Below are 27,845 nucleotides of genomic sequence, written 5' to 3'. Positions count from 1 at the left end.
CATGTTGCAAGGTGCTGAGCATACTCAACGCCTACAGACTTCAGTGGCGGAAAGGCAGCATCCTTAAAGATCAGGCCCTTGATGATAAATACCTCCACGTAAAACATATAGAGCCAGCGCAGGACTATGCACAGCTTAAGTCCCACCTAAAGGACTAAGGGTACATCTTCACTACCCACCGGCTCGGCGGGTAGTGATTGATCTATCGGATCTCATCTAGGCGCAATAAATTGATCCCTGAATCGATGCCTGTACTCCACCTCGGCAGGAGGAGTAAGAGGAGTCAACAGGGGAGCTGCCGCAGTTGACTCGCCACTGTGAGGACGGACAGGTAACTCGAACTAAGATACTTCGACTTCCGCTACGCGAATAGCGTAGCAGAAGTTGCGTATCTTAGTTCGAACCCCCCCGCAGTGTAGCCCAGGCCTAAGTGTTGCATAGGATTTGTGCTGGCCCTCTGCACAGAGATGAATTTCACCTACAGTGCATACAGACCATTTGATACATGATCAGGCTTTTTAATTTTTTTATGCTTTCCAAAGTCCTAGAGTATGTTTGATAAAAGTCACATCACTCGATCATATTAAGAATTCTCTAGTACAAACATACTACAGTACTGTATTAGGAGAGACTGGTTTGCACTCCCCTGCAACAATCCCCACAGACCCAGCACATGGCCTCAGAACCTCATCTACCCCTTTGGTGGCAGCACATGGGCAGCAGCCTCCCCTCTTCACACTGTCTGGGAATGGGATAACTCCTGGAGCAGAGAAATACAAATGACAATAACTGGGAATCAAGACAACATGAATTCTAGACTCACCTTTTATGCTGACGAGTCCGTACTCTTTATAACTCTCATTATTAAGCAATGCCTCTTATGCCAAATACAGGTCACACAAGCTGGGAATAGAACACAGTTCTTTAATAGGGCAGACCCAATCCCATCACTTAGCTTCACTGCCTCCTAGGAAGAGCTTGTTATATCTTTGTCCTTGACCACGATGGGTATAAAACTGAGCTACTCAGGCATCATCAGTAACCCACTCTTTCACTGTGTTAAGCATTTGCCTTAAAATAAACATTTATCAAATACTGGTGAAATTAAAAAACTGTGTTTGAACTAGTCATGGAGGAAATTCGGAGTCATCCCCATTGTTCAAATTGGTAGCACCATTTTGCCAATACAGGTGAAAGCGATCGAAGGCAATCTGGAAAACAATGCTAAATGCATCTGTTAAAAATTAAGGTTTAATTCTATCTATATGGCAAAAGCCTGGGTGATGGTTTGCAGCTTTGCTCTGATGAATTTTATTTCTAACTACAACCAAAAGAATTATGCCCAGTTATGTTTATTTTATCATTTTAAAGCAATGAATACTTTCAATCTGAAAGGCAGATTTAACAGCGTTTACATTTAAAAACAAATCAGGGTTGTGTTCGCCTGTGACAAAAGAGCTTAAACTGGACTGGTGTAAAAATAAGGGCGAGCCATTTCTGCACAATTAATGAAAAACAGCAAGCGTTTAGAAGAGTAATGCAAATTGTATCTACTACAAAACCATGTGCCTCAGCCAAATATTAATCAAACACAGATGAAGTGCCCCGTTTGTTAATATCTGTAGTATTCTAATTTCCACTGTATCCCATGAATCTTAAGAACAAGAATCCCACTATTTTCTACAGATGAAACTAATTTTCTATCAAATATGCTTTGGCAGTTACATTGTTCCGTTAAAATGAGAGGTTTATTGCTAATGCATATTTATGTGAACGGGTGCAAGACTTGTTTCCAGTAACTTGTGGCTACTGAGCCTGAATGCAGCAATCAGAGATTATGAAAGACCTAGTATTTCATTTGAAGTGAAAGTAACATGAAAGTATCTATAACCATGGACAAAAGTCCTTGTAAAAGTGGGTAAAAGATTAGCTGGTCTTCTTGTGTTATTTTTCTCTATTACTATGAATTGTAAAAATAAAGTAGGGCACAGGATGCTGTCACCAGACAGGGAGAAGTTTGGTTGTTTGAATTTACCAAGAACCCAGGGCACAGAAAAAAGTTAGAGATGTGACTTGCTGTGGTTTCTTTCCTAATTCCAACTTCTTTGGATACTGCAGTTTGGATTCCCTGCCACCCATCAAAAGTGGTTAGGGAGCCAGGGTGATGGGGGTTGGTATAGTGAGTGGAAGGGCGGCTGGGGAAAGGAGATGTGGTGTTATTGTCAGAAACAATGGCATGTATTCTACAACTGTCCAGTGCTAACAAGGCATCAACTCTCTCGCCAACACTTGATTAACTGGATGGCCCAATGAATGGTGCATTTGATGAATATTTGATTCCTAGGAGGTGATGAAAGCGTACTGTAGACCCACGAAAATTGGTGGAAAAATTGATCAGGGTTCGAGGGATATCAGGCGCAGGTTAACTGTGACCATCTTGCACAGACAGAGCTACCAAAGTCTTCCGAGAGAAGCATGATGGGTAAGGAGCTAGTGGGACTACCACAATGGGTCAGTGAAATAGGACAAGGGAGTGGGAGTCAGTAGACCTGAGTTCTCTTCTTGGCTGTGCCATGGAACCACTATGTGATCTTGGACAAGTCCTTTCACTTCTCTGTGCTGCTGTTTTCCTGTCTAGTTGGACTGTATGCCCTCTGCAGGAACTGTTTTTCTGTGTGTGTTTGGGAGTGCCTGACATGAGAGCTCAATCTGAATTGGGGCCACTATGTGCTAATAGTCAAGGACTGGCTTTCCAAGTTCCTATCACTTGGGTCATCTTAAACTAGAAGGCGGGTAAGGGATTTAATGATGCTGAGTTGAGAACTTACCTTACATGAAAAGTATATTGCAAGATCAGGACTTGTTTGTAAGCAGCCCTGCATGTGCAGATCCCCTATGCTATGTTGGACCTCAGTGATTTGAGACTAATAGTGCCAGGTAGGTGTATTGGAGCTTTACTGCCCCAGGCTGTGTGTGCAGTCGCACTATAGCAAATACCATAGACATGGGATCTAACCCAAAAACAGGCTGGCAGGTATGAAGTGACTCATGACATGGATGTGTACTATGGAATAATCAAAGTCTACTCTAGAGTTTTACAGCAAATGTTCTTTGCCAGCAGATGATGTGTTGAAAGATGCTGCATAGAGATTCATGTATTTATTTTAAATTAGAGATAAATCTGAGAAGATATTCCATTAAAACTAGGAAATATTTACAATGTCTGATTTCAACAGATGAAATCACAATGCAAAGGTACACAAAATAAGAAATATTTATAAGTCATAAATGTAGTAGCATTACCTGCAGTTAATGAATTTATTCAGTTCTATTGATTTTCGAGCTTATGCTGATTTAAAACAACATCATACTAACAATTCAAAAGTTCACTACTACTCTAGCCAGAAAAAAATGTTCTCACTGGATCCTGCACAATGCACCTAAATATGAAAAGCTAAATTTACTGCACTAAACACACACATTGTTATGAAATGAACATTAAAGTCAACAAGAAATTATGACCCTGTCTATAGAGGCTCAGCACGGCAAAGAAATACTGTAAAAAGTAAATTCAACTAGAAAAACATTTAGCTCAAGATTTTATTAAAAATAACAGGAGGCTAAAGTTAGGCACCTAAGTAAATGGCCAGATTTTAAGCTCTGTTTGAGAAATATGAAGCTGGGTTGTGAAGATAAAATTTAGATGCCCGAGATTACTGAACAAGCTGAATGTACCTTTGAAATATGTATTATTACGCTGATTTATGGAAAATGTATGGCTAGGATTTACCCTAAAGTTAGGCATCCAGTTTTGAAAACGTTGCCCTTAAAACAAAACTGTCACAATAAATTTAATGAAGGGGAAAAAAAAAAAAAAGCTAACCACACCCTCTTCTGTCAAAACAGATTTTTCAGGAACTGTCCCGTATTTCCCCTTCTTCCTCAGATGAGAGGGATGAACTGTCACTGTCCAGGTCCTCAGTAGATTCACTAGCATCTGAGGGGGGCATAAAAAAAAAAGAGGAGACCATTAGTTACAGCACTGTTTGTTTGTCATCTATTTGCTCATGGTAGAGAATGGGTGTTCTAGAAAGAACACGTTATATTTCTGCCTTCCAACAACAGCAATTATTTTCTTGAGAATGGCCATTTCACAGTGAGGTTATGAACACAAACTGGTGGCATAAAGATGAATCTCACTATTGCGGGACAGAGCAAGAGTGCTTATGGATTTCTTTACCTTTAGCAATAAAGGCACAGTGCATTTGCATCCAGGTGACTTTTCTTCTCCATCCACTGAAGTTTGGCTTGTTCCCTCAGCTGATTTGTTTTGAAATACTACTTTCTTGGTTGCCACATACTTATAACCCAAAAGAAATGCAGTATCAATTATTTGCAGTTTTGTTTGTGTTTTGATTAAGAGAGGGAACTCTTGAGACATGCTAGTTTCCTGTTGGAAAATTAAGACATGATGCACGTAATGTGTTATGTTTATATGTTTCAATCCTAAAGATGTGGCAAGGCTGCAGAATCCTCAGAGCCAAAGAAGATGATGTTATGGGTTCAGAATGCCCAGAGCTTTAGGACAGACCTATACTGTCTTAATGACATCACATTATGCAGCACACATTTTCCAATCTGGCCTTCACCCTCATATTTATTTCCTGACTCAGCAGGTACTGACTCCTACTCTGGGATGCTGGAACAATTTTTATAGTCAGGGTACGGAGAGCCATTGAATGAAACTGTAAACCCTGTATATGATGGAAACCAATTCAAGCCCGGAGGTGTGGCAGCACCCCCAGTTCTCCTAGTTCCAGCACCTATCCTCCTACCATCCCAAGATGAGGTCACCAGATGCCAGCAGTTTGCAGCACCACCATATAAGCAATATAAATAGTCTTGGAAGGATTCGCTTTTTATTGTCAAACTTCTATATCATGGTGCACACAAAGAACACTATTTTCCTCCATAATAATCAAAAGTTAGATAGGCAAAGTAAGAAAAATGCTTGACATTATTAGAGCTTAAGGATATTTACTTTGTATATTTTGACGTGATGTTTTACCTGTTATAAAGATTTAACTTTTTGAGTCTCAGCATCTATTGTCATTAAATAGATATCTGACCCACTACTATTGCCTGATCCCCCATAATTTCTCACAGCTGTGAACATTTAAAATCAATACAAAATGAAAACGCTTAAAAATATTATCCAGCAAAATAAATAAAAAAAAAAATCAAATTCTGCCAAACCTAAATATAAAGTACAGCTAGAGCAAAGTAAGGCTATGATACAGACACACACCAACCTCCCCTTCCCGCATTGGTATTTTCAATGTCTGATCAGTGATGAATTCAAATAGGTTTTCTGGACATATGGTGTCAGCTGCTCTTTAATAATGAAATATTACAAGAGGGAGCTAATGGAGCATCATTATTATGTTGTCAAGATAAGTTCTGCAGCTGGCAAGCACAGATAATACATGGAACATAGTGTGCACCTGTACATTTTCAATGGAATTTGGTCAAGAAAACAGAAGCATTTCACCCAGAAACATTAGAGGTCACATTTTGTCTACATTAAATCTAGTGTATAATCAATTAAGATTTATATGCCAGCTATGTACTGAGTTAATGCACAAAGTGAGGACTGTTTTTGCCTCTAAGTCTTGACAAAATGTCTGTAATTCCTTATGAACTTGACCCATGACTGACCTCGTGTGTTGACAGAAGAGTACCTGTATTTTTTCTTTAAGCAAGTCAAGCATCACAACTTTATAGAAAATAGTCAGAGAAACTTCTGACTCAAAGATGCTCAATGGGCTTAACGTTTGAATAGTAGTTTATTTCTGCTTTGTTACAAGTACTACTACTTCAATGGACAATGTACATTGTTTTCACTCAGTTAAAAATAGTATACTGTTTATTAAGGGTGGGGTTGGTAGCATTACCTATTAAGGTTACCCAACACTTCCCATTATAAGACTCTGTTTAATGAAGGCTATGATTGTTACGGTACTGGTGATAATGAACAGGAACTAAAGAGACTTTCGGTTAACAATCTTTGAATGGATTACTCCTTATTGTGGATATTTGGGGACATATTAATTCTTTAGGTTTCTATAGATAGATAGATAAACAACCTGAAGAGTCTCAGCTGTTTATGTGATCACTCGTCAGTTTATTTTATACCTTTTCTTCCATCTTATTTTGTACCTTCAATAGATTTCCAATCCATTACAAAAAAGGTTGCACCTGGATATCTTAAGCAGTGAACTCTGCTTCTAAAAAGTCTTAATAATTGAACAATGTAGTTGGCTTCAAAAGTTATGATAATTTCCTTCAAGCATAACTCCACTTTCTGGGCAGTTTCAGGATTCTTCAAAACACCAAAATTATATATATTCCTTTTAAAAATGTGACTATTTGAATCAAACACTGATTTTTTTACATTTAAATTAGAACAAGTGCTAGGGTGGTATTTTTCCAAACCTCTCCCTTCTACCCACCAGGTGAGGAGGGGCTTGGATATAAGGGGATAAGTCCTTTAGTATGCACAGAGTAGGCCCTGCGGGCCATACTGCCCAAACTGAGCACATGGCTTAAGTTCATTATTAAAAAACAAAATGAAAAAGACATGTGAACTAATAAGATGTGCAAAGGTAAAAACAGCATTTTCCTTTACCCTGTATAAAATCTTTTGCTATGCTATGTCTAATCATGTTTGTAAGCTCCTCACGGTAGGGGGACTGCATTCTTGAATTTTTATGGAAACCCGTGGCGCTATATTAACAGCCATAAAAAGATTAAGCAAATTCATGGTTTACTAAACCGGAAATGGGTATCTACATTCACTGAATATAAGCTTTTTAAGAGAGCCGCTTTTTGAACAAAGCCTGCAATAGATGGTCACTGTCTTGAAGACATTTATTTGCACATCTCTAACACATTCCTCAACATTTCCTCAGGTTTCTGGCCAACATCAGTTCTCTCTTCCCTTTGGTCCATCCTCTGCTCGGAGTTCTTATGGAACCAACTAGTCAGAGAAGCAGTAGCACTACAAAGGTTAGAAATTCATTCAATACTTTATTTGGATAATAAGCTCAAAGGCAGTTGCCATAATAGCTCATCAGGAAATAATATGTTTAATGACATCAACCCTATTCAGACTTGGTTTTCCAATCAATTTTAAAACAAATTCTCTCATATCAGTTATTACAATATGGTGGTCCTGTTCAACAGGGAAGGGCTCAGCTCAAGCCAAACTGGATAAGATGAAGACAAAAGTTTATCGTTGAATGGAAATGTTCCAGTAAGTGTAATGTGTCTGCTTTTCCTCCTGGAGTGAATGTAGTTGCAAGACAAAGACTTCAGTCTCACCCTCTGATGTGGAGCCTTTCTTCTCAGGAGAAGTTAGATTTTCTGTTGTTTACTAGAAGCTCTCAAGGTCGGCTGGAAAGGATCCCACTCCTTTCTTTAAGTGAGGGTAATCTAGCAGGATCATTCATTATAATCCAGACAGAACAGTGGTTAAAAGTCATGGAAGTTAGATGGCTAACCTACTGCAGCCAAGAATAAAAGATATCAAGTATATTTAGGATATAGAGGTGAAATAGAAGTATTAATTAATATTGCCACACAGGGCTTTCAAGTCTCAGGCCTGTAAAATACTCAGTCACACAAGGCCTTGGGCCTGAAATAGGTTGACCCAAAGATAACCCCCTACTAGTAAAGATTAAAATTATGGTAAAAAATGGGTTAAGTGCTGATGTTCTGGAAACTATTCAGCAATCAACTGGCAAATATATTGCTATGTACCAGTTGATACCACAAAATGCCTGACAGTAACATTTTTGGGTATTCTGTGATAACCTCAAGTTGTTAGGGTAACTCATTTACGTATGTGTTAATGAGAACAAGGGGAACTAAGGATATAGCCAATGAGAGATGGGGCATCCCTAAATTATCTATACTTTCACACCCCACTGAAGAAAAAGGGGCTGGAACCCTTATATACGAGCCTTAGAAGGTATAAGCATGACTCAGGAAAAAAAGGTGTTGTCCAGCCTGTGTGCTGGGGAGTAGGGGGAAAGGGTATGCAGAGGGCGATGGCAGGATGAGAACCACAGGTGACAGTAACGATGCAGGGCAAGATAAAGACGGATACTCCAAGGTCCCGCAGCAGGAGCTGAGATGTGAGCGACACCACTCTTACGGTTAAGCACTTTGCACATTCTAGCCACTATTATATTTCAACATTTGCGGGACTGTTTATCTGCTTAGTGGATTTGTTAATAAAGGGACTTGTGATAACTTGAAAATTGCTTCTCATGTGCTTCTAGGGTCCCTTATTCTAATGATACGGATAGTAATATTCCTGAAGCTGTATCCCTCAAGAGACCAAACCTTTATTGATCACTGTGGTCTAAGAGATTAATCAATAATCAATCAATATTAATCAATCACCAATCCATCAATAAGGCTATACCATTCTCCACAGCTACTGCAGGACTGTTTCCTATGGCATACAAGTCAGTGTTTTCTCCAGTCCAATTCTGAATCTAGATAGAGTAGTGGTGGGCAAACTTTTTGGTCCGAGGGCCACATCTGGATATGGAAATTGTATGGTGGGCCGTGAATGCTCACAAAATTGGGTGTTTGAGTGCAGGGGGGTGAGGGCTCCGGTTGGGGGTACGGGCTCTGGGGTGGGGCTGGTGACGGGGTTTGGGGTCCAGGAGGGTGCTCCAGGCTGGGACTGAGGGTTTCGGAGGGCGGGAGGGGGATCAGGGCTGGGGCAGGAGGTTGGGGTGCAGGAGGGGATCAGGAGTGCAGGCTCCAGGTGGCACTTACCTCAAACAGCACCTGCAAGCAGCAGCATGGCCCCCCCTTTGGCTCCTATGTGGAGTGTGGCCAGGCTGCTCTGTGCAGGTACCACCCCTGCAGCTCCCAGCCAATGGAAGCTGTGGGGGCGGCTCTTGGGGCGGGGGCAGCGTGTGGAGCTCCCTGGCTGCTCTTACATGTAAGAGCCTGAGGGGGAACATGCCGCTGCTTCTGGGAACTGCGTGGAGCTACAGCACGCACAGAGTGGGGCAAGCCCCCGACCCCGCTCCCTGGCTGGAGTGGAGGAAGCCCTGGAGCGTGCTCCCCGGTAGGAGATAGAGGGCCAGATTAAAATGTCTGAAGGGCTGGATGCAGCCCTTGGGCCATAGTTTGCCCACCCCTGACGTAGAGCCATGATTAAGTCTTTGCCAGGAAAGATCTGCTGCAAACCTATTTGGGAGTTTCTCCACAGAGCTTTGTCAATATTACAGACTGGATTGTTGGAGCTTCCTTTGGTGCAGCGTTTGAATACTCAATTCCTAATGCTGACATTCCTGATCTTCCAGATCACCTACATGCTCTTATATTCGTAAAAAGAAAAGGAGTACTTGTGACACCTTAGAGACAAATTTATTAGAGCATGAGCTTTCGTGAGCTACAGCTCACTTTATCGGATGCATACAGTGGAAAATATCATGGGAAGATTTATATACACAGAGAACATGAAACAATGGGTGTTACCATACAGACTGTAACAAGAGTGATCAGGTAAGGTGAGCTATTACCAGCAGGAGAGCGGGGGACGGGGCGGGGGACGGGACCTTTTGTAGTGATAATCAAGGTGGGCCATTTTCAGCACTTTACAAGAACAGTAGGAGGGGAATGTATGCACCCAATGAAGTGAGCTATAGCTCACGAAAGCTTATGCTCTAATAAATTTGTTAGTCTCTAAGGTGCCACAAGTACTCCTTTTCTTTTTACGGATACAGACTAACACGGCTGATACTCTGAAACCTGTCATTATGCTCTTATATTGCTGCTTACTCTAGAGCCCAGCTGTTTGAGTTGATGCACCAGTTAGGAAGCACATGTTATTGTTACCCATTGTGTTTCTTCTAGTTAGATCCCCAATACCAGCACCTTCCTTGTTCTCTATGTTTTTTGTGCGTTTGCGGTCTTTCTGGATCCATTTTATACTTTTCCTTTGTTGCACAGTAACTTATTTCTAAAGCAGCAGTATAAAGAGGGAGCAAGTTCCTCTCAACCAGATGGCAACTTCAACCTTCTAGCATTCAAACAGGCATCCCAAGTTTCTGTACTGGGATCTTTAGATAACACTTTCCTGTGTTTCTTGTAGAGCAGAAGACAAAATGCCTGTGCCTCACTTGTCATCAGCATGACTGAAAATGAGGTGATGAGCACCTTTTGGAAGAAGGGTGACTAGTTAAGATGTGGCCGTTTGGAGTGGAGTAGAACAACAATTTTGCAGTGAAAATTAAAAAATAAAAATGAAAATTTCCTTTAATTTTGGAAAGATAAAGTAACTCTTTTAAGCCCACTGAAACTCCATCTTCTGAATTAAATGATAGCCATTTGAACTTGTAATGTCAATTAATTGTCCAATGTGAGCAAAAATTACACTGGGAAATTACGCATAATTGTGCCCTTAACACCAACAAGTGTTGCACAGCTTTGCTACCCATGAAATGTAATAAATAAGACTACAAAAAAATCCAAAAAGATTATTTTATTGCTGTGGTTACGCTACATAAGATGTACTAAAAACTAGTAAACTGAGTAAGCATAAAATTTAAGCCATCTACTTAATAGAATTAAAGCAGAACATTCACAAAATCTGTAAAAGATTTTTTTTAGCAATATTTTAAATTTAGAGGCAAATAGAAAACATACTATACATTCCTGAGACTAATAAAGGATGTATCCTTAATTATTGTTTATTCAGCTAAAATATCTAAGTGTAGCATAACAGGAAATAAATTTATGCTTACCTTGGCCAAGAACTCCCATATCATTCTTGAGTTTTTTCAGTACCACAAGTAATGTTGGGTACTCAATTACTACCTTGTCTTTCAAATTGTCTAGAAGGCTTTTACTGGTATGCAGTTCATCATAGCTTAAAAAAATAATTGCAAAGTTTATTTCAACTTTTATAGCATCAAGGATGTAATATGCATTTTCTTAATTTCTAGAAATGAACATAATCATTAGTTGTAAATCATCTGGGTAAGACTAATTTTCAACTGGAAACCATTTTAATTACAAGCCAATGTTACTATCCATCTAAATCAAACAAACATTTTAAAGCTTAACACTTTATCCTAAAAATATAGGAATGAGTGAAATGTAAGTTTCTCTGAAGACTGAACTAAGAGGACCAAAAACTGATTTTGAATTAAATAAAAAAAACTCAGTGCTCAATTTGTTTTCCTGAACCAGTTGCCATTATAGTATGCTAAGTAAATAAACAGATGTAATCATAATTTTTCATGCTTTAAGGTTCTAATATTAAAAAGTTTAATTTACACGCTTAATATTGAATATTAGTTTAACATACTTGCTTTTAAATTGTCAATAGCTTATTAGACAGGTAGAAAAAAGATCATATAGGCTGAAACTGTTAGAACAAATTTATATTGGAGGCATTTACAGCTATCTTGTAGAGGTAAAATTGCTTGGAAACAATTTAGACAATGTATGATCCCCATTATGTGAATCATATTTTAAAAAATGGCATAATCTTTCCATTTACCCCTCAGCCAAAACCTCTCCTCACAGCATCAGCTGCAAACACAGCTCCCAGCAGAAAACTCCACTTATTTGTGTGTTCTGCCAGGGTCACATGACTTGGATCAGCAGGCCTTTTCCATATAAGGAAGCCTTTTCACCCTCTAGGAAGGATATACTCGGAGCCAGTACTGACATCAGCTTTACGTAACACAAGTTATGCCACAGTAATAAAAAGTAAACTGAGCATATTCCCTACAATTACATCCGAAAACTACCATATCCTCTCCGGTCTTTATAAACCTCAAAACCAAAAAAAGCTGGATGGTGGTGTTGCGGGGAAAGAATTTTCAAAAGTCTTCTACAATGCAAACCCTGTTTCTAATACTTGACATAACTGCAACATTTAACAGATGCTCAGATATTATTACAATGTGATCTGAGTGACCTGACTCCTGTTTTGAAACTGAAATTAGGATTATTAAATTACTACTAAGATACTGAATCAGTTAAAGGCAAATAAAGTTTAGATACAAAAATAAATTTTATGTACAAGGGGGACATTTCCCTTAAGTTGCTCTTCATGCAGTTTTTTTTTTTTTTTTTTACATGCTGTGTAGCTGTTCTTTGCCAATAACCACATGGCATGGATGAGAGGAGTTACTGACACACTTTACTATTTACAGTAATGCGTGATTAAGAACAGTGCATCACAGAAACCACCAGACAAAAGAAATACTGAAGGTAAGCTAGGAATTGAGTTTTCTGGCTTTGAAGGAAACTTCATGTAAGCAATAGATTTTTTCTCTCTCTCATATATATTCAACTTCAACCATCATGAAAATACAGTATTTGGTTTCATGTTTCTCTTGACCCAAAGTAATTATGACCTGTTCTTACTTAAACCCTTTAAAAAGGATAACAATATATTAAATTTCTTATTCAATGAATGCATTCATAACTTGTGGATTAAAACACACGAACAGAAAAACATTTACTGGTTTACTTACAGTACTTTGCATTTAAAGTACAGCAATACCTTTCCTTTGGCAAGGACCTCAACACATTCTTTTCTGGTTAAGCAAACATTTACCTCAAAGAGGCTAAAGTAATTCACATGCCACAATACACTTTCCATTCTCTCATGTTTTAGACAAAACAGCTTTAGCATCCAGTTTGGCATAGCATAAAACCTTTGTACTTTAAACTATTTTATGATAGTAAATTATTAAAGTGTTAGATCACTGAACCACAGTTTGATTTTTTTAAAGTATTTGCATGGCACTTTTGTAGCTGGCATTGCAAGGTACCATATATACTTGATCATAAACCGGTTAGTTTATAAGCCAACCCCCCCCCCCCCAAGATGGATAAGTAAAAATGGAAAATTCAGAAGCTGACCCTATAATTCAGGGATCGGCAAACTTTGGCTCCTGGGCCATCAGGATAAGTCGCTGGAGGGCCAAGATGGTTTGTTTACCTCGAGCGTCCGCAGGCACAGAGGTAAACTTAAGTAAACAAAGTGTCCCGGCGCACCAGCTGCTTACCCTGACGGGCCAGGACAGCAACTGGTGGGGAAATTTTTTTGGGGGGAGAGAAGCTGGAGGTCAGGGGAATAACCCCTGTGACCACCCCCCACCCCAGCCTGGGACCCCCACACTCTCCCCATCCCATCCCTTCCCACCTTAGCTGGGGAGGGACAGGGAAGGATGTCTCTGGCCAGGCCGTAGCTGCTCCGGAAGCCTGCGCGGTGCGGCCGTAGCGTGCTCCGGCGGGCGGGGCAGCCGCAGCCTGCCAGCCCCGGAGCTGCAGCGGCTTCAGAGGCTGGGGGGAGAGCAGCGTGGCCAGAAGCAGAGAGACTCTGGCCCTGCCTCTTCCCTTCCGGCTCTGCTGGCTGTGCTGCCTCTCCTTGCTCCTTCTATTGGGGGGAGGGGCTGCATCCTACCTCTCCCTCTCTATACCCGTTCATAAGCCGAGCCCCTTCTCTGATGCTTCCCCTTTTTACTAAAAAATTAGGCTTATGAACGAGTATATACGGTATTTATGTGCCAGATATGCTAAACATTCGTATGCCCTTTCACGCTTCAGCCACCATTCCAGAGGACATGTTTCCATGCTGATGACGCTCGTTAAAAAAAAAATGCATTAATTAAATTTGTGACTGAACTCCTTGGGGGAGAATTGTTTTACCCGCATTCTGCCATATATTTCATGTTACAGCAGTCTCGGATGATGACCCAGCACATGTTGTTCATTTTAAGAACACTTTCACAGCAGATTTCACAAAACACAAAGAAGGTACTAATGTGAGATTTCTAAAGATAGCTATAAGCACTCAACCCAAGGTTTAAGAATTTGAAGTGCCTTCCAAAATCTGAGAGGGACAAGGTGTGGAGCATGCTTTCAGAAGTCTTAAAAGAGCAACAATCCGATGCGGAAACTACAGAACCCGAACCACCAAAAAAGAAAAACCAATCTTCTGTTGGTGGCTCTGACTCAGAAGATGAAAATGAACATGCGTCGGTCCGCACTGCTTTGGATTGTTATCGAGTAGAACCAGTCACCAGCATGGATGCATGTCCTCTGGAATGGTGGTTGAAGCGCAAAGGGACATATGAATCTTTAGTGTATCTGGCACTTAAATATCTTGTGATGCCAGCTACAACAGTGCCATTCTCACTTTAAGGTGGCATTGTAAACAAGAAGTGAGCAGCATTATCTCCTGCAAATGTAAACAAACTTGTTTGTCTGAGTGATGGGCTGAACAAGAAGTAAGACTGAGTGGACTTGCAGGCTCCAAAATTTTACATTGTTTTGTTTTTGAATTTAGTTTTTTTTGTACATAATTCTATATTTGTAAGTTCAACTTTCATGATAAAGACATTGCACTACTGTACTTGTATTAGGTGAACTGAAAAATACTATTTCTTTTGATTTTTTACAGTGCAAATACTTGTAATCAAAAATAAATATAAAGTGAGCACTGTACACTTTGTATTCTGTGTTGTAATTGAAATCAATATATTTGAAAATGTAGAAAACATCCAAAAATATTTAAATAAATGGTATTCTGTTGTATAACGGTGCGATTAATCATGTTTAATTTTTTTTAATCGCTTGACAGCCCTACTGACAACAAATGTCAGCAGTGGGTGCATCTGAACTGGTATGGAACACTGCTGAACTGCATGTGTAGACAGGAACAAACAATGTTCAGTACTGTTTCAGGTTAAAGCCTGCTGTTGTAAACAAGGCTTCATTATCTGGCACTGTATTCAGTCTCCATGCCTATCTCATCACGTTCCCCTGTCCCCACAGACACCCCAATTCCATCCTACATTCTCTACCAGCTCTCCGTTCATTGTCCTGGCCACCCATTGCATTCACTTCTGTATATTCCTGACTTCTCCTACACACCTCTCCGATTCCCTGCCCTTTTCCCCACCCTGTGGGGCATGGTTCAGCGTTCATGTCGTACTCCCCGTCAGCACCTGGCCTGGGCCAGGGAAGCTAATGATCCAACCAGCAGACCAAATCTGGTAATAATTCCTGGTCACATGCCACCTGAGGCACGTTGTGCATATGCTAAGATGATGACTCTGCACCCTGGGTCATTCTTTGACCTGCACATTGCATTGTCACCCACATCTTCTCCCAGATTTCACATGGTGAGTAAGCTGAGGGAAGCTTGGATTCTGTCCCACTAAGTACAGCTTCACTAACACCTGGTAAAGGATGTAGGCAGATGGCTGCCAACTTGGTGGGGGATGCTTGTAGTTTCAGCTCTGCTGGGACAATGGTAGATAGTAGCCATTTTGGTAAGGGCAAAAAACCAGCCAACCAACCAAAATAAAAAAAAAAAATCACAAAATCAGCAGCTTTAAAACCAACCTAAAACAACTTGGAAAAATGTCACAAGATATGGGAACAGTGCATGAGGCCCCATATTATCCTTCACCTGAATTTGTTATTCAAGTCCTAGCCTTGTGTGTGTCACCTTTTTAGGACAGGAAATGTGTCACAGGAGTGACATGTATTTTTGTGGTCTTATATTTCTTAATAATGTCTGTCACCACTGTTGAGAATTGTGACACTTACCCTAAAGTGACTGGAATTCTTCAAGATGTGTGGTCCCTATAGGTATTTCACTGGGTGTACACATGTGCTCCATGTGCCTGATACTGGAAAGTTTTTCACTAGCAGTGTCTCCTCTAATGAGTCTCCCAGCTTGCTTATGTAATAAACTGTGGTCCTATTGTCCAACAGGACCCGAATGTGCTGGGGTTGGACAGAAGGAAGGAGTATTTTACAGGTATCATCACGTACTGTTCACAATTTGAGGAGAGTGAGGTGCAATCTGGACTCTTGTTGGGATCATGAACCTTGAGCCACATGATTGCCTGGGTGAGCGCCCCAGCTCAGTAGGAAGGCGGCTGAAAACAGTCTCTTTGGTGGGAGAAAATGAAGGGACCCTCTACACACCTAGCTTCTTTGTCCCCCACCAGGTGAACGATGTCAGGACACTGTGAGGGAATTGAGATTTGTTCATCCAGACTTGCTCAGAGCACAGACAGTCTATAACCACACTTGAAGACACCAGAGATGAAGCCTTGCAAAGGAGGTCACATAGGTGCAGGTTATGTGGCCTCAGAGGAGCAGGCAGGATCAAATTGTCATCTGAGGGTTCAGCTGAAACTGAGCAAGGAGGTCCCTCCTCGTGTGGAATCTGTCCTCAAGTAAGTATGCTCTGGCTGAAATCAAGTCCAGAGTTGCTCCAAATGAACTCTAGAATTTGAATAGGACTTTTCTAGGTTTACTTCAAGTCCTAAGGATTGAAGGAGGCTGAGTAGGGAGAGGACTGTTGAGTGTACCTCTCCAAGTAACCAATTCATGAGCAGTGAGTTGTCACGGTAGGAAATACTCAAGGAAGACAAGGCTATTGCGGAGAAGCTAAATGAATTCTTTGCAGCAGTCTTCACTACACAGGATGAGAGAGAGATTCCCACACTTCAGCCATTCTTTTTAGGTGACAAATCTGAGGAACCATTCCAGACTGACGTGTCAGTTGAGGTGGTTTTGGATGTCCAAGAGTTCTGAAGTTCTTCAATTTCATATTTGAGTTCCTACTAATTGTGGTATGTAACTTATCATTTAAATCAGCTTCTGTATCAGAGGACTGGAGGATAGCTAATGTGATGCCAGTTTTTTTAAAAAGGCTCCAGAGGTGATTCGGGCAATTACAGGCTGGTAAGATTAACTTCAGTACCAGTCGTCATGGGATAAGAGGGGAAGTCCTCTTATGGATCAGTAACTGGTTAAAGACAGGAAACAAAGGGTAGGAATAAATAATCAGGTTTCAGAATGGAGAGAGGTAAATAGCAGGTCCTCCAGGGATCTGTACTGGGACCAGTGCTGTTCAACATATTCATAAATGGTCAAGACAAAGGGGTGAACAGTGAGGTGGCAAAGTTTGCAGATGATACAAAATTACTCAAGATAGTTCCAGAGCTGACTGTGAAGAATTACAAAGAGATCTCACTAAACATGGTGAATGGGCAACAAAATGGCAGATGAAATTCAGTGTTGATAATGCAAAGTAATGCACACTGGAAACATAATTCCAACTATCCATACAAAATGATGGAGTTTAAAATTAGCTATTACCACTCGAGAGAGAGATCTTGAGTCATTGTGGCTAGTTCTCTGAAAACATCTGTGCAATGTACAGTGGCAGTAAAAAAAAAAAAAAAAAGCAGCTAACAGAAGGTTAGGAACCATTAAGAAAGGCATTGATAATAAGGCAGTAAATATCATAATGACAATATATAAACTCATGGTATGCCCACACCTTGAATACTTTTGCAGTTTTGGTCACTCCAAGAAAAGATATATTAGAAATGGAAAAGGTACAGAGAAAGGCAACAAAAATGAGAGAGGTTGTGATCAGCTTCCATATGAAGAGAGTTTAAAAAGATTGGGACTATTCAGCTTGGAAAAGAGACAGAGGGTGGAGAAGATTGCGGTGTACAAAATCAGGAAAGGTGTGGAGAAAGTAATAAAGAAATGTTATTTGCCCCTTCACATAAGAGAAGAACCAGGGGTCACCCAATGGTAACAGGCAACAGGTTTAAAACAAACAAAGGGAAGTACTTCCTCACACAAGGCAGCGTTAACCTGTGGAACTTGTAGCTAGGGGATATTGTGAAGGTGAAAACTATAATGGGGTTCAAAAAAGAATTAGATAAGTTCATGGAGGATCAGTCCATCAATGGCTATTAGCCAAGATTGTCAAGGACGCAACCCCATTCTCTTGGTATCCATAAACCTCTGACTGCCAGATGCTGGGACTGGACGACAGGGGATAATTGCCCTTTTCCGCTCATTCTCTTTGAAACATCTGGCACTGGCCACTGTCGGAAGACAGGCTACTGGGCTAGATGGACCACTGGTCTGAACCCGTATGGCCATTCTTATGTTCTTATGGCTGGCATCTTTCAGAGGGTCCCATCAAAATGATCTCTTGGCAGGAAGCTGTGACTGGGAGAGGATGAAAGCATGGCATTCTTTCTGCTGCGCTGCACACTCTGGCATTTCCTGGGGGCTCATGTGCTCTGTGATGGTAAAAAGGCTAAGGAACAGGGCATTGCTTACTTGGGGTTGGTTTGGAGTACCTTCTCCAAGGTGCTGGAGTGTAAATACCCAAGGAGAAGAGGATTGCATGGGAGTCCATAATGGTGTGCAAAGACATCAATTTTTTCACTAAGCAGATTGTTGCCTTTGAAGGGGAGGTCTCCACACTAGCTTGAACCTCTTTGGGAAACCCAGAGGATTGAAATTATGAAACCCGTATCATGAAAACTGAAGTCAGCACAGATCTATGTTCATGACATCAACTGAAGCTTGGAGGCTGACCCGGCTGTCAGCTGATCCTTGTCAATGATGTCTTGAAATTGTGGTTTGAGTTTCTGTGGAAGTTTTATTGGTAAACTCAGACAATTTGTTGTAATTAATAATGTTGTATTTAGAAATAAATGCCTGATAATTTGCAATCCAAAACTGTAGGCTAGTGGAGGAGAAACTTTCTTCCGAAGAGGTCTAATCTTTTGGCATCCTTGTTGGGAGGAACAGAATTAGGCTGTCTCAGTCTGATGCATTCAGTGACAGTCTGAACTACCTGAGATTTGGGGTGTGTGTGAAAACAAATATTCAACCCCCTTAGATGGTACACCTTTTAAGGGTGGGGGCACAAGTGGCTGGGGTATGCCAGACTGTCTGGACTGACTCCAGTATAGCTTCATTGATCAGAAGTGCTACCTTGATAGGGACTGTAGTCTGGAAGATATCCAACACTTGTGAGTGGAGTCCTGGACTTCCTCCAGGGGAATCTGGAGTGACTCCCCAATGCTCCTCAGGAGGTCTTGAAATTGGCAGGAATTGTTGAGTAGCAATGGATAGCCTCAGAGCTGCTATCTCAGCCTCTAGCTCATCATAGGAGTATGAATATCCAGATTCCACTGGCATAGTTGTTGGCACTGTATGCCTTGTGATAGCTCAGCTGGTGGACAATACTGTAGAATGGGGGCAACGATGGTATGGATATCTACCTAGAGACCATTGGTTCCACCAGTATCAGTGACTGGGCTGGAATATGGAGCCAGTTACTCAAGAATAGCAACCAGGGTCTGATGGGTGGGTAATGGGAAGGGCTTCTGCCTTTTGGTCAGGCAGATGGTGCTGAATTAGGTTGGGAAGTGAATGTCACTACCACCAAGTATTTCTTCCTGTACCATTGGTGCAGCTGGTAATCCTTCCCTTCTTTCTCTTGCTGGTGCCAGAGTTGGTGTCCTTCCCCTTCCATGACCAACAGTTTTGGGACAGCTCTTGGTGGTTCAGATCCATGCTCTCTGTGAGCCCCTGACACAGCCGTACCAGGGTGCAGAGTCTCACTCAGTTTGGAGGGTGCAGGGAAGGCAGTCGTCATCTTAGAACCCTTGGGAGAAGATTTCTCCTGCTTCTTCTGAGGGTGTTTCTCCTTACCCTCCTGCCATTGCTTATTAAGAGCCCTTGGGCCTGGTCTCTTGACAGTCCAAAGCTAGGGCATGTCTAGCCAGCAGGGGTGTTAACATGTACCTCCAGCTGACATACAGGGTGTGTGTGAAGATCAGCTGACCCAGGGTTGGACTGGGCTTTCATAGACCGCTCCATCAAGTGTCTTCAGAGCTGGAATTCATGGGATTGCTGGATTCAGGGTGGAAAGGAACAACAAACATTGCATTTGGAGGGAATGTGGGATTCTCCAAAGCAATATAATCCTAAATCAATGGGGTCACTCACTGGGATGATCCAGGGGCAGGCCATGCAGGATATGAAGCCCTGCAGGCCATGCAGGATATGAAGCATCACGATTTGGTTCTTAGTATGCCTAAGATTCCAGGAATCTTAGGCATACTAAGAACCAAATGGTGGTGGGGTAAAAGAGGGGGAAAACCCCCAGACAGCAAAACACTATCCACCTACTAGTAAAACTACTGTTACTATATAAAGGGCACACTATTTACAGAAAAAGCACACTCCTAGATTAGAAGCAGGAAGGTTAGTGAAGCTATGGACAATGAGGGGTAGAACAGCAGAAAGGAACTGGAGAGGTAGTTGGTCTGTGCCTCCTTGTGACAAGGTTAACCCCACACTCTGGGCAGCAGAAGTCCCACCTCGCAAACCATGCTGGGTATGCTCCAACTGCTGCCTCAGTATAAAAGGGAGCAGGCAAGCTCATTCTAGGCTGACCACAGAGGAGAGAGGACACTTGGTGAAGGCTCCAGTATCTGACTGCGGGAACCAGAGCTCCCAAGGACCAGACCAGAGACCTGTTGCTTACGGCCAGCCAACCAGAATCGGAATCCCAGAGCGCTACCTACACTGAGGAGCTTGGAGACCCCAATGATGTACAGACATATGTTCAGGAGACATAGTTGGAAGTGGCCCAGGGAGGCAGAGTGAGTGGTGTCTCCCATCCGAGGAAGATCAGCATGTTGCAGTAGGGTTCCCCTCTGACTGGATGGTGACCACACTCGCTGCTGACGGGGCCCTGGACCGGGACCCAGTGGAGGGGTCCCCCTACCCTGGCCATCATCCCCATGGTGGTGGCCCCTGACTTTGGCCATTAGGCCACACTGCACTTATCCCCAGGGAAGCCATACTGACTCTGGCTATTAAGCTGCACAGTCCTGATCCCCAAGGACAGCTGTATAAACTCTGGCTACTAGGTTGCGCTGCCCTGAACACAAGAGCAGCTACACTGACTTTGGCCATTAGGCCACACAGCCCTGATCCCCATGGCAGCCATACTGACTCCAGCCATTGGGCTGTGTTGCTCTCAGCCCAGGGATAGTCAGACAGACTGTAACCGTGGTGGTATCACAACCCCAAAAGGGGATGGGGGTGCATACCCAGCGACACTCCTCTGATGCCCTCTGTTCAGAACATGAAGATGCGCAGGAGCAGACCAGGGGACACTTCTACTAAAAAAATTTCTGGTTTCAGTTGCATGGAGTGCATGCTCACCCACAGTGGACTACCATTCAAAGAATCTGCAGTTTTGCACCCTGCAACCACTCTTCCATCTCTCAGGAAGACAAAAATATCCAACCTCCTAAACCTCCTTCTATAGACAGTAACATTACATTAGTTTATTCTATTGCAATAAGACCCCCTCTACTGGAGCCTACAGCTATCATCTCAATGGTATAACTGTGCACTGGTTCAAACAACAGGAAATTCCCTGCTAAGATCAGGTCTTCCCCTATGTCATCCACAGGAACTCTGATTTTGTGTTGCAATCTGAGTTTAAAGATAAAACTTAAATTCTCATGCGATTTCTGGAACCCATAAAACTCTAGTCGTAGGACAGAAAACTGTCATATAGGAAAATCTCTGATCAGATAAATCATAACATTTACAAAAATAAACAGAATGCAAATAGTTCACACTTTTAAAAATGTTCTTGCACTAACCATCACATATGATCATTACCTAGATTTTAAGATGGTAGTCCTGAAGCAAAGCCCTCTCCCCCCATAATATTTTGATGAGATCAAGCTTCCTTAAATGGAAACATAGAGGTATTAGTGTAATTAAGACACAAAGTTTCTCATGCCATCAGTTTTGGACCCCATCTTACAATCCTTACTCAGGCAAACTCCCAATAACTTCTAGGAAGTAAATGCAATTTTCCTGACAAAAGACTGCAGTTTTAAACTTTTCTGGATGCTTACATTTTCCTCAAAGAGAGCACTTACAAGGTCTCTCCTAAGCACTCATTCTGAAGCGCTGTAGCACAGCAAAGATAATAGCTAACAGATGGACTTTCATTCCTAAGCGGTGAATAAACCCTTCGTGTGGTTATGATTTGGTGAACATGGAAGTAGTGAAATACACTTCTGAATTAGATGAGAGAGGAAAATTTATTTTTGGATTGTGAATACATTTTTCCTTTAAACTACATAAAATTCTTTAGCTTTGTGTTTACAAGTTCTGTCACAATTTGAAATGTGCAAATTTTAAGAATATTGATCTGAACTTTGAAGAACTGGGAAAAAAGTAAATCTTTAGAAGGAACACTCCCACCATGAAACTAGCTTTTGATTAACACCCCTTCCCCATAAACTTTACTTTAACACAATAAATACATAAAACTGTTTTTGAATTGAACAATACTTTTTGAAAAGAGAAAGCAAGTTCAAGTCAACTAAGTTGACAGATGAAAATGTAATTTACACTAATATTTAAAAATATGCTGACATCACCTTTAATTCAGTAGTTTATTTTATTACAGATCTGTGAACCTTTGCTCTGTGAGAGTTTTTAGGCTGTATCTACACCAGTCTCTCTCTAAGTTTTCCCCCTTGCTGTTAACACGTGTACAGTTCTACCTGTGCTAATACTGTTGAGAGTGTAGTCCAGCTCTGGCATTTTAACCATTATGTCACCTATCCCTCCTAAGTAGAGGTGTAGACAACTTGGTGGTTGCCAGCTCCCCATGTACACTAGCATTCCCACTACAGCAATGATGGGAAATTTCAGGGAAAAAGTCCTAGTGTACATAAGGAATAGCATCACACCTTTTCTTTAAAATCAGATTAAGTTATTCAGGCTCTGTAGTGATCATTTCAGCCACAGATCACCTTCAGAAAATAATATAGATCCTGCTGAAGAGACAGTTACAGCAAGCCATATCTCCTCTCTTTTGTGGGATATAAACAAGCCTTTGACTATGGAAATCAAAGTACAGTTGGAATCAGAAGTGATAGAAAAAAAGTAAAATAATATTCCAACTGTTACAATAAAATGGAATGATTGAGGCAAGAGTGAAGCAAGACCCAGTGGAAAAGAGATAGGTAGTGCGGTGCAGTGGCCTCCCACTGAGCTAGACAGGGAGGGTCCACACTCTGAACCCAGGTGGGCTGGGCAAGGCCATGCTTGCCCATCCCACCGGAAGTCAGGAGGTGGAACAGGAACTATAAAGGGAGGGTCCTGGAGCTCAGCTGGACTGCAGCCGCCGGAGAAGACAGGCACCTCTTGCTCACTCCCGGGCTGGGAAACTGTAGCGGAGTACTGCTGAACCGAGGATGGGCCAGAACTGCTGGAGCTGCCCATTGACCCAGGCACTGAGGAGTCACGGGCCTTCTACTCTGAGGAAACGGAGGACCCCCACGGATCCAGGTACACCTCAAGGGAATGGTAGGAAGTGGCCCAGGGACTGCTGACCCCAATCTGGCTGCATTGTTGCCACAGATCTGGTTAGTGTGTTGTGGCTGGATTCCCCGTTGACCCAGTGGCGGAATACTCTGCCACTGTTAGGGCCCTGGGCTCGGGCCCAGTGGAGTCAGGTGGGCCTGGGCCCCTCTATCCCCTGCCATCCCACCCCCACTCTAGGCCAAGAGGCCTGCGTTTGTCGGCCATCCACTGGAGCCAGGACACCTACCCCTTTGCTGCTCTGTTCTGAGTACAGGCCAGAGTCATACACTATTCACTGCTCCGCCCTGACTGAAGGTCTGGGCTCACTGAACGTGTCTGTCCTGCCCTAACTGAGGGCCAAGGTTCAGACTTGTGCTGCTCTTCCCAGATCATGGGCAAGAGCCCCTGATTATTTGCTGCTCTGCCTAGACTGCAGGCCAGAGCCATAAGATGTTCAATGCTCTGCTAATTCCCTGACTTTGGGCGATGCCCAGTGACGTAGTGAGGCAGAGTGGCCTTCCAATGACCCAGGGAGGGAGGGACCACCACTAACCCTCTACAATCTACTTATTAACTAAATTACTAGTGATATTTAAATACTCAACATAGATAAGCTTTTCATTGTTAGTCTACAGATACTAGGTAACAGTGAATGGGAAGAAAAGATACTAAGAAAATAAGAAGAAAAAGAGTACTTGTGGCACCTTAGAGACTAACACATTGATCTGAGCATAAGCTTTTGTGAGCTACAGCTCACTTCATCGGATGCTGTAGCTCACAAAAGCTTATGCTCAAATAAATGTGTTAGTCTCTAAGGTGCCACAAGTACTCCTGTTCTTTTTGCGGATACAGACTAACATGGCTGCTACTCTGAAACCTGTCATTATGCAAGAAAATAAGAGTGGAACTAAGCCACCTCAGAAGGACAAAGGTTGTCCTTGTCACTTCTTGAGAATGAGGCAATGGCTCAGAGCTGAGCAGAGTAAAACTTGTCTAAAGAGAAGCATAGAAAAATGGCAAAGCATTAAAAGCAGACAGTTTGTCTGCTGCAATGATTCCTTTGACAGAAAGTGAGGGGTAACTTGTGAAAAAGAGGAGTTTGGAATGCATAATCATAATCCAGAATCTCCAACCAAAGGACAAACCATTCTGGATTCACTTGTCACTTATGGGAGGGTGGCAGAAAACATGAAAACCCTTGGGAGTGGGGGAAAAGGGGATGAGGTTGGAACTAGTGAATACCAGCTGCCTGGATTCAATACAGTCAGGTTAACAGAATGCAGCAGTACAAAGGAATTAAATTTCAGAAAAAAAAACAAAAAACACGCTGGGAAAATAAGCAATTTAGTAAGGCATAATGGGAGGAAATATTAAAAACCACCCACATGAAAGGCACTTGGAGTTTCACAATACATACAATTAAGATGCAGAAGACAGAAACATCTTATAAAAATAATTACCCATGTGGCCTCACAAGGAACTGCTGTTAAAAAATAATGGTACTTTAAATGGTAAGATGGGGAGGTAATCAAACAAGAAGATTCTGAGTCAGTTAAAGCTAGCATAGAAAAGATACGGGCAGAAAAATGAGCTAATGCTAGCTGGAGGGGCTAAAGGGAAGTCTCCGAAAAGAAAAAGCATGAGGAAGAAAGCAGGTCAGCTAATACTTCAGAAGGGTCAATTAAACTGATATCTCAAAAATAGCTCAGATGTTGTCATTTTCTATACTACTAAATTACTCTCCCCCGGCAAAAGTCATGGACAGTTAGTTACCAAAAAATGGGAAGAAAAAAGGGAATGCTGGAGATGCAGTGTATTTTGATTTTAGTACATTCTGTACGGTTTTGTAAAACATTACTGGAAAGAGTTTGATCACATGGACTGCAAACTGCCTAAGTGACTGTAAACAAAGCATAATGAAAAGTGGTCATGTACATAGCAGGAGGAAGTGTTAGGTCAAGTTTCATTTAATATCTTAATTAATGGAAGTAAACAGCACATTAATGAAATCTGCAGATGCTACAAAACTGAGAGATTTATTCCTTGTAAGTGGGGAAGGATTTTACAAATAGGCATTTTATGGGAATGTGAATGGGATAGTAATGTTGTAAAACTCGTTTCAGAAGTAGAGCCAGCTTTTAAGTTGCAGGTCAGACACAAAGACTCTGTCATTTCAGATTCCTAGTTATCGGATTCTTATTTACAAAATAAGCACTAGTGTCTGGCTAGCAATATTTTTGGCAATATTAGCACAAGGAATGATATAGATTTATAGACTTTAAGGCCAGAAGGGACAACTGTAGTCTGATTTCCTGCATAACACAGGCCATAGAATTTCACCCAATTATTCCTGAAGTGGAGGGAATTATTCTTCTTACATGAATATTATCAAGCCCAGCAACTTGTGGTTTAAACCACTGTTCCCTCTAAGCTGTGCGCGTGCACACAGATCCTAAACCCCGTGCACACGGCGAAACACTGCATGCAAGCACAACAATTTGCACAGAAGAAATTTTTTGCGCACATGGCCTGTCAAAAATTAGAGGGAATATTGGATTTAACTAGAGTCTATATTTTAGAAAAATATCCAATCTCAATTAAAAGACTCAAAATGATGACAAATTTACCACTTCTCTTGGTAATCTGTACCAATGATTAAGTACCCTCACTGTTACGAAGTTGCATCTTTTTTCTAGTTTATATTTTTCTAACTTCAACTTCCAGCCACTGGATCTCATTATGTCTTTGTCCGCTAGACTAAAGAGTTCTCTAGGTATCTTCTACTTGTGTAGGTACTTCTTTCATCATGTGACCCAGCTGGCAGGCCTACGGTGTGGAGGAGAAGGGCACAAAGAATTTTACCTGATCTCCAATTAGAACAGCAGTTACACAGGAACTACTATAGCTGGCACCGCATAGAGCAGCCCTAACAGACCCTGAATTCAGTCCAGAGCACATAAATCCAACCCTGACAGTGCAGAATCCTTACTCCACCCTTCACCAGTGTCCAATCCCAATCGAAAACGAAGCTCCAGAACGTGGGTGTAAACATACAGTACAGTATCGTTAAAACAACTAGCAAAGGCAGTTTCCTTTGCATCAAACTCTACTTTCTGACAGAATGTAGGGAAGATAAAAAGCTGATGCTATAGCCATTGGATAATCCAATGTAATGAAATGTGACATAGAATAAAAGATATCTGGAAACACTAATACAGGACCTTTCATGTACTATAGACAGAATGATGCTTCACTTAAGAGGACTTATTACTTCCTTACATTCACTACTTTTGACATGTGTTTTCCTCACTCCCTCTATTATTTTAGATTGGTACAGCTTATCTTGCCTAAAACTTAAATCTTGACTCTGTATTGTTACTCATCTGTCTTGGGCTTTTACATCTTATCTGTGTAAGAGGCTCATTGCCATACACTTGCCAATAAGGGGTTACTAACCCTTTTATATAAATAAAAAAAAAACAAGCAAGCTCCTTTCCTGGCAAACAAGTAGGAAAGTCAAGTCCCTCCTTGGTGGGGGACAAATAGTCCTAGTTCCCTTCTGTCAGTAAGAGATAAACAGAGGGATTCCCCTTTGGCAGGGTCAGAAGGAAATAGCTCTGGTTCTCCTTTCTGACAGGAACATAAAAGGCTCCCTTTTCAAGTCTGCCCTTGTGACAGAAGGGACATCCAAGAGACCATTTTTCACAGCAGTCTGGCTTCACTGAACAATCCTGCGTGTTCTCTGCTCAGTTGTGAGCAAGCTCAACTCCTTTCTTCCAGAAGCCCTTGCCCCAAAACCATCCCTGCTTTATGGAAACATCTTAATATGGCCCCGTTGAAGACTCTTCTGGCCAAACCTAGCAGCCAATGAACCCTTTATGAATCAAGGCAGAATCTCTTCGCGCCCCCCTGAAGGCATTTACCAGTTTCACTATCCTGATGGATGCTGGCCATATATACCACATCACATGCACCTCAGGTCTCCCCCTGGTGCCTACAGAACACTCCAAGCTGACCAGACAGGCAGGAGGCAAGCCATGACTAATGTTAAATAGATTATATTGTTCTCTCATCCTCCATCTCTTCCCTTACACTCCTTTTCCCCATGTTTGTAGCTTTTGTGCAGTTTTAGCACAGTAAGGCCCTGACTCCTTGATTGAGATCCTTAGGTGCAGTAATACAAACAATTAAAAAGAGTCCATTAAATCCAATGGAATTCACTATTGGGTACTAAATGCTATTTTGTGAAAATGGAAGCAGGATACTCCAGGTTTAAAACAATTACTCCTGAGAAAACAACTTATTGCTCAAGATAGCAAAAAGGACATGTTCTATGCAGACTGGAATAATCTATAAAAGTTTTTTAAAGGTCAAGTAAGCGATTATGAACATTCAACTTGGCATACTAAAGATTCAGATCATACGTATTTGTTACCGTTAGCAATGACTATATTGCTGCTTTCCATTTGTGTTGTGTAATACAAGATTTTAGTAAAGAACATTAAGTGAATAGGAATGAAAATGACGATCATTACAGTAAAACT

At 41.7% G+C, this 27,845-nt stretch overlaps 1 protein-coding gene across 1 annotated transcript in view; it reads right to left on the bottom strand.

Moving 5' to 3' along the window:
• Positions 1–1,305: 1,305 nt before the first annotated feature.
• ZNHIT6 (zinc finger HIT-type containing 6) overlaps positions 1,306–27,845 on the bottom strand; it is a 60,568-nt gene continuing 34,028 nt past the window's right edge. The window contains exons 9-10 of the mRNA XM_074961391.1: positions 10,833–10,957; positions 1,306–3,997 (exon numbers count right to left, since the gene is read on the bottom strand). Of these exons, the coding sequence (XP_074817492.1) occupies positions 3,912–3,997; positions 10,833–10,957 (211 nt within the window). The 3' untranslated portion in view covers positions 1,306–3,911. The remainder of the gene's footprint in view (positions 3,998–10,832; positions 10,958–27,845) is intronic.

Source organism: Natator depressus, chromosome 8, assembly GCF_965152275.1.
Source record: "Natator depressus isolate rNatDep1 chromosome 8, rNatDep2.hap1, whole genome shotgun sequence".
Lineage (NCBI taxonomy): Eukaryota > Metazoa > Chordata > Testudines > Cheloniidae > Natator > Natator depressus.
Note: the sequence above shows the minus strand (reverse complement) of the source record. Positions and strands in the feature narration are given on the sequence as shown.